The following is a 10,000-nucleotide window of genomic DNA, read 5'->3' on the forward strand; positions in this document are numbered from 1 at the left end:
GTCACCAATGATAATGGTGACATTTGGGCCCGCATCGCCAACGAGTTTGGTGGATTTCTTTGGACCAAGCCTTCGCTACCTGGCCCACCAGCAGCATATGTCCCATAACTGCTCCTGCGGCCTTCACGACGATTACCGTCGATTGCTGCCTGAAGTTCCGCAGGAGTCGATAATCGTCGTTTTTCGCACTCATATGGATAGAGATATTTCATATATCTGCAAAGCGAAGGAGAAAAACAAAAAGAAAAATTAATAATAATAATAATAATAATAATAATAATAATAATAATAATAATAATAATAATAATAATAATAATGGGTGATGATGATGATAATGATTATTGTTACAGTTGTCCTATCGTTTGATATTTTTTCTTTTCTTTTCTTTTCTTTCTTCTTTTTTTCTTTTTTTTCAAATGAAAAGACGTGAGAAAAAAAAAAGAAAGAAAGAAAGATGCGCAAGGCATTGTGGGCAATAATGATTTGTAAAAAAAAAAAAAAATGAACGATACAAGAGGATTTCTTTTTCTTTTTTTTTTTCTTTTTTTAATTATCACATTTAATTGTCATATTTTTTTTTTTATTTATTTTTTTTTTCTTCTATTAATTATCAATGTCATTGAGTAATAAATATTATTATAGTGACATGATAAATGGAATAAAGTGATTCGAACGATTTTCTTTTTTGATCTTTTCCTTTTTTTTTTTTTTTTTTTTTTTTCTTTTAACTACTTTTTTCTTTTGAGAAAAGGGTTTGAGATAGGGTGGAATTATAAATTGACATTTGTAAACGAGTAATTTGTTTACGAGTAATTCACTAATGTTAACATTTAAATGTTCTTCAATATTTTATTCATACATATGTATATATATATATTCACACACACACACACATATATATATATATATATACATATATATATATATGTATTTTTTTTGTTTTATTCACAATTTTTAATTTTAACTTTCATTATATATATATGAAATTTATATTAAAAAGGATAATTGTATTCAATTATTTAAAAAAAATTAACAAATAATAGAACGGTTTAAATATCTTTGAACATTTAAACGTTAATTTTTTCTTTTTTTTTTTTCATTAGAACATTTAAATATCTTTGACTGTTAATATTACATTAATTTTATATTTCGTAGAAAAAGAAAATATTTTCTAAAGAAGGAAGGAAAATTTAGGATTTTCTGATTGTTTCGCAAACTGTTCAACACCGTTTCATCGTATACTTTCTTTCTCTCTCTCTCTCTCTCTCTCTCTCTCTCTCTCTCTCTTTTTCTTTATCTCCTTCACTGTGTGTATTTTTCTTTGCCAGAGCTTACGTATCATTAACGATAAAGGAAGGATCTTAAGTACACAAACTCGTTCACGTTATACCAATCTCCTCCACCTGCGTATAATGGCCGATAGTAATGTCATCCAAATACACAATACGTTTTCCATACATAACTATCTCTTTCTAATCTATTCAAACATGAATATTTTATGCGAGAAGATATATATATATGTATATATATATATTTAAAACTTTCGGCACGATCAAAGAGAGTTCTTCTATTTTTTTTCTCTCTCTCTCTCTCTTTTTTAGATCAAATATCAAAGGATGAAAACAATGTTAAGGTTACATTAACTTACGTTAACTTACGTTAACTTACGTTAACTTACGTTACGCGTTAAACCCTTTAAAGCTTTTTTCTTTTGTTCTTTTCAATTTCTTTTTTTATTTTTTACGAGCTTTTCGTAAACTCTCTCTCCCTTCCTGCCACCCTCTTTTTCTCTCTATCTCTTTATTTTTTCTTATTCTTGCTTCCTAATAAGAGAAGACTCGAAAGTGGAGAACTATAGTCTTTCTCTCTCTCTCTCTCTCTCTCTCTCTCTCTCTCTCTCTCTCTCTCTCTTTTTCTTGGCGTCGCTCGGAATTCGATTACCATCCAGAGAAGTAGAGATTTATGCCCCCGAACGAAGAAGTCCGTTTGCCTGTCCAATCTTTCCCTATATATACATATATACATATATACATACAAACATACATATATATATATCTGCATTTATGTACGTAGGTACGTACGTATCTCTTTATATACATATACATATATATATATATATATATATATATATGTATATATTTTGTTTGTATGCAAGGTTGGGTTGTGATGGGACGAAGTGAGATGTATAAGGGGTGGGGGGGGAGGGGAGGGATGGAGGGGTTGGGAAAGAGAAAGAGGAAGGAGGGCAGAGTTGTGTGAAAAGATATGTTTGTGCGTGTGCATATGTTTGTGTGTGTTGTGTTGTTAAGTTTGTTGGTTGTTGTTGTTGTTGTTGTTGTTGTTGTTGTTGTTGTTGTTGTTGTCGTCGTGTTGTGGTGGTACACGTTGAGAACTGTATACGTGTGCTGCCGACGCGAACTTTTAAAGTCGACGGCTAGTTTAGCCCGCAGTCTGGCCAGACAATCGTAAAAACCGAACGATGCCAGCGCGAATTATAGGCCACGTCCGAGAGACGCCTTGCATGCCTCCGGATTGGATATAGAAGAGAAAGAAAGTGAGATGGAGATTGGTCAGAGAGAGAGAGAGAGAGAGGGAGAGAGAGAGAGAGAGAGAGGGAGAGAGAGAGGGAGAGAGAGAGAAAGTTAGAATTGGATAACACGTCGAGATAAACAATATTTACGAATTATCAATGTGTCAAAAGGATGGACGAATGTGAGACGTTACGGTGCCGCAAAATCTCTTTTATTTTCTTTTTCTTTTTTTTTTTCTCTCTCTTTCCCTTTTTTACATCTCCTTTCTTTTCCCCCCTTTTTGCTTTGTCTTCTTTCGATTCCTTTTTTTTTTTCTTTTTTTTTTTTCTTTTGTTTTGTTTTCTTTTCCCTTCTCTTTCTTTTGTTTTGTTTGCTTTTTTGATTTTTTTTTTGTGCTCCTTTTTTCTTCTTTTATTTCTTTTTTCTTTCCTCCTTTTTGACTCTCCCTACTTACTTTCGATCCTTCGCGCTATTCTCTTTTCCATTCACTGCTCTTTCCACTCCTCTCTGTCTCTTTCTATGTCGTTTACTTTCTTTTTTCTCCTTTTTTTTCTTTTCTTTCGAAAAGAAAATAAATTAAATAATTTCATTTGCTCTTTGTTATCGAACAAATTTCTAATCAATATTTATATTCAATTAAGATTTACTACAATTCAAATATTGCATCTTGTATATATATATATATATATATATATATATATATATATATAGAATTTTAGAATGAATAAATATTATAGAAATCAATGAATTATAAAATTGGGAGAAATTTAATCTCATAACTGCAAGAGAAATGAGGAAATTTTTTTTTTTTCTTTTTTTTTTTCAAAAAGAAAGTAAAAACATAATTTCATTTGCTCATTGTTATCGAACAAATTTTTCATCGATATTTATATTCAATTAAGTTTTACTATAATTCAAATATTTCACCCTATATATATATATATATATATATATATATATATATATATATATATATATACAATTTTAGAATGAATACATATTATAAAAATCAATAAATTGAGAGAAAAATAATTTCTTATCTGCAAGAGAAATGAGAAAATGGTTTTTTTTTTTTCAATTTTTAAAAGAGATAATAAAACCATAATTTCATTTGTTCATTCTTATCGAACAAATTTTTAATCAATATTTATTCCCAATTAAGATTTACTATAATTCAAATATTCCAACCTATATACATATATATATATATATTTAATTGATTATAATATAATTATATATAATTAAATATTAATTAATTATAATATAATTATATATATATAATTTTATAATGAATAAATATTATAGAAATCAATAAATTAAAATTCATATAATAATAAATTGACTAAATACGAAATCAAGGATGATTTATTTCTCGTCTAATTCTCTCTCTCTCTATCTCTATCTCTATCTCTATCTCTATCTCATTCTAATATTTTTCACTTTTAGAGACAGAACCCAATGACGATTCTAAATAGGGATTCGAGGATCGACCTACCAAGTCAAAGACGACGTATTCTCGAAGATGAAAAAGCAAAAGAAAATTGCTCGACGAAAGAGATTTAACATGGCGAGAACGGTTCTTCAATCCTACGAAAACGTAATAAAGAGAGGGAGAGAAAGAGACAGAGAGAGAGAGAGAGACAAAGAGAGAGAGAGAGAGAGAGACAGAGACAGAGAGACAGAGAAAGAGAGAGAAAGTGAATGAGGAGTTGGAGGGGTAGAAATAGAAGGAAGACGTCAAAAAAGGGGAGACGACGATGTAGGGATGAAAAAGAGAAAGATAGAAAGGAAAAGAGAGAGAGAGAGAGAGAGAGAGAACGATGGTTTCTAATTCGAATTACAAGAAGACTATCTCTCTCTCTCTCTCTCTCTCTCTCTCTCTCTCTCTCTCTCTCTCTCTCTCTCTCTCTCTTTCTCTTTCTCTATCTCTATATATCTCTATCTCTTTCCCTTAGGTACATATGCTCGCGAAAATAACTTCTCAACTCTCGTGGTGGGCGACGAGAACGTCTCGAGACTCGATGGCACATCCATCATTCCTCTAACCGGTCATAGGAACTTTGAATGTCTTGTAAAAGAAGGAAAGAGATAGATAGATAGATAGATATAGAGATACAGAGAGAAAGAGAGAGAGAGAGAGAGAGAGAGAGAGAGAGAGAGAGAGAGATTGGTGGCGATCGAATCGATTATACCGTCCACCTCGTTTCACGCCTCGTATATGTATGTAACGTATGTGTATCTATATATATATATATATATATATATATATATATATGTATTTATTGTATGTATTATATATGTATATATATATATATATGCAGACTATAACTTGAGAAAAAGTTAGAAAAACCTGTAAGAGAATCCGTCCAAATCCGATTACACGGTACGTTTGTCACCGTCCGTTTTAGTCTGCCTTTGTATGCATATATATATATATATATATATATATATATATATATATATGTATGTATGCATATGTATGTGTATGTGTGTTAATGTGTGTGTGTGTGTGTGTATGCGAGAGAAAGATAAAGGGGGGAATGTTAAATGGGAATTCGTTTTTACCGTTTTATTCCCGTATCGTCCTATATCTTCATAATTTTCGCATTTAACGTAAGAATAAAATAACAATGATTTATTATGTGTTCCAATTAATTTGTATATATTTAAATTAATCCGTTCGATCGTTACGACATTTTTATTTCACTCTCTCTCTCTCTCTCTCTCTCTCTCTCTCTCTCTATCTATCTCTCTATCTCTTTCTCTCATTATCGAATTTATCATCGACTTAACAACGGAGAAAATTTTTTTTCTTCTTTATTTTTTTTTCTTTTCTTTTCATATTTCTTCATTCGTTCGTTCTTTTTCTTTCTCTGTTTTTGGTTTTTTCTTTCCTTTTCCTTGTTTTTTCTTTTTTCTTCTTTTTTTTCTCTTTTCTTTTTTTTCCCAAATTGTCAATCAATTATATCACTCTTTCCTTTCCTTTTTTCCTTTTTCTCATTTCCTTTTCTTTTTTATTTGTTTTCTTTTCTTTGTCGCTTATTTCTCTTTTTTTTTTTTTCTTCTTCTTCTTTTCTCTTCATTGTCGTTCGTTATTAAGAAGAAGATAAATGAGAAAATGTTCACGCGAATACTAAATATGCACTTTTTTTTATTGCAATGGATTTAAACAAACGAATCGTTCGCGAATAATTCCAAACGTTCTAATCGCTATTAACGATTCAGTCATCGTTAATCTCGAAATTGTGAGAATAGAAAAGGAGGAAAAGTAATTGTACAAAAAAAAAAGAAAAAAAAAAGATAAAAAGAAAAAGAAAGAAAGAAGGAAAGAAGAAAAAAACGAGAAGAGGAAAGAAACATCGAAGATCTTATGCCATTGATCGGCATACTATTCGTAAGAATATTTAGAAAAAAAGAAAAATAAAAAAAAACAGAAAAAAGAAACAAAAAACAAGATTTCAAAACGAATTCGTCAATCGAATTTTAACGCAACGAGAGAGACAGAGAGAGAGAGAGACAGAGAGAGAGAGAGAGAGAGAGAGAGAGAGAGACGTGCATATATTTAAGCGAACCTTTAAATATTCGTAGAATTTGTGTTTCGTAAAATTTGCAAAAAAAATAAAGAACCTAGAAAGAAAAAACAAAAGAAAGAAAAAGAAGAAAGAAAGAAAGAAAGAAAGAAAGAAAGAAAGAAAGAAAGAAAGAAGGATTCGTCCATCTTATTATCGTGGAGAATCGATTGAAGGTAGAAAAAGAAATAGAAAAAGATAAGAAAAAAGAAAAGAAAAGGAAAAAAAAAAGGAAAAGAAAAGAAATGCTCGTAAGCGTAAAATAAAATTAATGAAGATCGTTAGAAGCGGAGGAGGGAAGAGAAAAAAAAAAGAAAAGAGAAAGAAAAAAAAATTAAAAAAATAATAAAAGGGTATAATATAGTCAATCGTTAAATTGAAATTGGATCGACTCCGACGTAGGCACGCCCTTTTGCGAAACCAAAACAAAAAAAAAAGAGAAGACAGAAAAAAAAGAGAAAAAAAAAAGAAAAGAGAGAGAGAGAGAAAGAAAAGAAAGAAAACGGAAAGAAAAGGAAAGAATGGAACATCGGATAAGAGAGGAGAAATTCTACGGTCTACTTACTGAGTGCGAAGAGTAAATGCGGCGGAAGTTATGCTAGAAGGCAGGTGGAGACCCTTGATGATTTCCTGCCAAAGCTTTTTGTTTATAACGTCGACCAGACCGCCACGAGCAATCACAAGATTATATAGTTCGTAAAGATCCAATACTGATTTTGCCATAATCGGTAATCGATTGATCGGTGTTCCTGAAACAAAACAAAAGAAAATAAAACAATACAATTAAACAGAGATTAAAACACGTTTATTATCTTATCTCGTTAGATTAGATAAAAAGGATAAATGAATGAACAATTTTGTCTCTGTGTTAATTTTACCCCCGCATCATCCCCCCCCCGCCCTTTCTTTTTTTTCTTTCTTTTACAAATGAAAGAAGAAGAATTAAAAGTAAAAGAAATCGAAGATAAGTGGGATAGAAAATTTCTTTCGTAATTAAAAAAAAAAAGAAAAAAAAAAAAAAAAGAAAAAAAATTGTATCATCGTTCTTGTCGTTGTTAATAAAAAGGGGGAAACAAAAAAAAAAAATAAATAAATAAAGAAATGAAAAAATATATAAAAACTAAATTTTCATTAAATACTCTTTTGAAAAAGAAACAAAGATATGTTTAATCACTGAACTTAAAGAAAATAAGAGATTCTTTCTTAATTGAAAACAAAAAAAAGAAAAAAAACAACAAAAAATATGAAACTATCGTTTTTACTTATCATTACTAAAGCACGAACTTGAGATATGTACGTTTCTATTGGCTTTTCTTTCGAGGAAAAAAAAAGAAAAAAAAATAAAAAAGAAATAAAAAGAGTTATAAAAAATTGATAACCATCATTACTAATGCTTTTAATTTCAATTAGGAAAAACTAAACTTTTATTGGCTTCTTCTTTTTTTCTTTTTCCTTTTCTTTACTTTTGTTATCTTTTCGTTTGGTCAAAAAAGATCGAACGAAAGTCATTAAAATACTCATCGTCATTTTTTTTTAAAAAGAACTTAGAAAGGAAAGAGGACAAAAAGAAAAAAAATCAGAAATAAAAAAAAAAAAAGAAGGAAAAAATAAATAAATCGTCGGATTATTAATTCGAATTCTTTAATTCGATTAATTCTATTTATTAATTCGCTGTTAAGCGAATTCGAAAGTTTCGCTCGTGAGAGAAACGTATGCGAAAACGAAGACGAAGCAAAAAAAAGAAGAAGATACAACAAAAATCCAAAATAAAAAAGAAAAAAGAAAAAAGAAAGAAAGATAGAAAGAAAAATGGCGAACAAAGTGGGAAAATGAGAAAAAGGAAGGGGGGTAAAAAAAAAAAAAGAAAAAAACAAGATGAAGAAAAAGGAGAAAAGAAAAATAGTGGAAAAAGAACGGTGGAAAAAAAGCGGGAGGGGGAAACCAGAGGAAGAGAAAAAAAGAAAAAGAGGAAAAAAAAATGAACAGGATTAATTAACAAAAAAAGAAAAAAAAGAAAAAAAAGAAAGAAAGAAAGAAAGAAAAAAAAGGCTATCATCTAAAAATAACTAAAACCCGAATATAAAGTTTTCTCAAACTTTCAATCGGACAGACAAACGAGATTGTATAAACGTACTACTTAAGTATCTGTAGAAAGAGATGGAAATTCAGGAAGAATGTATAATTTACACGAAATATGAGAGCGAGGAAGATCGAACGAACGAACGAACGAACGAACGAACGAGTAAGAGAGAGAGAGAGAGAGAGAATTTCTTTAAAAAGAGGGGAGGACCAAAGTCGTCCTTATTCGTCGCGTGATGAACGACGGCAAATTCGTCGATGGTTTACGTACGAGGCAGCGCGCAAACCGCTGAATTTTACGAGGTTTGCCCAGGGGCTGCAAAGGGGTAGGAAGAGGAGGAAAAGGAAGAGGAGGAGGACGAGAGGAGGGCGTTAACAAGAGTAGTAACGAATTCGCGAGCATCACGCGAACGGCACGCTTTTACGAGCCTCTTTGCGAACATCACAGGTGGTATGACAAAACGATGAAAAAGAAAAAGAGAGAGATAGATATATATGTATGTATATATGTATGTATGTGTGTACGTATGTATACAAGGGGTGAAATATTTCCTAAGCCAACTAACTGAAACGATTAATTCGAATTAGTACGAATTATTTATTCATTTATTTAATTAATTAATTAATTTATTTATTTTCTTTCTTCCTATCGAAAAAAAAAAAAAAGAAAATTTATTTCGGTAGAGAACGTACGCGATCTATGATACGATATAATATATACATATATATATATATATATATATATATATATATATATATATATATAATGTTATACATCGAATGTGTTATTATATATATATATATATATATACATAATATATGTATATATAATATGGTGTATATAATTTTTTTTTTTTTTTTTTTAATTATCATCACTTAGTCATTATTTATTGTCACACCACAGATAGATATTAATTGTTGTTCAAGATTGTTTATTTTCCTTTTTCTTTGCTTTTCTTTTTTTTTTTTTTTTTTTTTCTTTTCGATCTCTCGTCTCTCATCCTTTTTTTTCTTCTTCTTGCATGAATTTTTTTTTCGATAACGACAAAACGAGAAGAAATCCTATTGAGGATGAAAAGAAATTTATTGATCGAAACGTTTAAAAGGAATAAGAAAAAAGAGAACGAGGAAACTTAAGAAAAGAAAAGTGGGGGGGGAGGGGAAAAAACAAACAAATAGATTAGAAATTGTATATTAGAAAATGAATGTGTTTATCGAATGTATTTCTAAAAGGCAAAAAAAGAAAAAGGAGAAAAAATGAATGGAAGGAAAGAAAAGAAAAGAAAAGAAAAGAAAGAGAAAAGATGGGAAAGAAGAATGACAGGAATTTTAGGAAGGGAGTTGAAGGATTGAGGGTTGAATTAATCGAACGAATTCGTAAAAAGAAGAAGAAGAAGAAGAAGAAAAAGAAGAAAAACCGTCGTCGGTTTGCTGATTTAAATTTGTAGAAATTCATCGGTATTGAGAATTCGTCGTGCGCCTATAGAATCAAGTATGGTAGTCTTTCGAGCCATCGAATTTTATGAGGTTGTCCGAGGGCCGAGTTAACGGGGTGTTAACAAGAGCATTGCTCGCGACTATCGTGAGCACCGTACCACTCGAACCGCGTAAACGTAAACTCGCTCGTAAACGGTTAGGGCAAGCGAGTAGAGTTAACGCTTCGCGTCGGTGTAATCTGACAGTAGTAATAGCAACAGCAACGGCAATGGCAACAGCAATAGTAACAGCAACAGTAACAGCAACACCAGCGCAACAACATCAGTAGTGTCAGTAACAGTAACAGTAACAGCAACAGCAACAGCAACGGCAATAGCAACAGCA

At 30.6% G+C, this 10,000-nt stretch overlaps 1 protein-coding gene and 1 long non-coding RNA gene across 10 annotated transcripts in view; one reads left to right on the plus strand and one right to left on the minus strand.

Annotated features, from left to right (window-relative positions):
* The window catches only part of LOC146872434 (uncharacterized), a 12,884-nt gene extending 12,814 nt beyond the window's left edge, over positions 1-70 (plus strand). The window contains exon 2 of the long non-coding RNA XR_014983214.1: positions 1-70. This exon is cut by the window's left edge and continues 132 nt beyond it. This is a non-coding gene — a long non-coding RNA (uncharacterized LOC146872434).
* LOC118445343 (uncharacterized) overlaps positions 1-10,000 on the minus strand; it is a 194,074-nt gene that overhangs the window by 4,899 nt on the left and 179,175 nt on the right. For all 9 annotated transcript variants that reach the window (XM_085662493.1, XM_085662494.1, XM_035874673.2 and 6 more), the window contains 2 exons: positions 6,666-6,849; positions 1-216 (listed from right to left, as the gene is read on the minus strand). The exon at positions 1-216 is cut by the window's left edge and continues 134 nt beyond it. In XM_085662493.1, coding sequence (XP_085518619.1) covers positions 1-216; positions 6,666-6,849 — 400 coding nt within the window. The remainder of the gene's footprint in view (positions 217-6,665; positions 6,850-10,000) is intronic.

Source organism: Vespa mandarinia, chromosome 18 (genome assembly GCF_050613455.1).
Source record: "Vespa mandarinia isolate Hongniang chromosome 18, ASM5061345v1, whole genome shotgun sequence".
In the NCBI taxonomy this organism is placed as follows: Eukaryota; Metazoa; Arthropoda; class Insecta; order Hymenoptera; family Vespidae; genus Vespa; species Vespa mandarinia.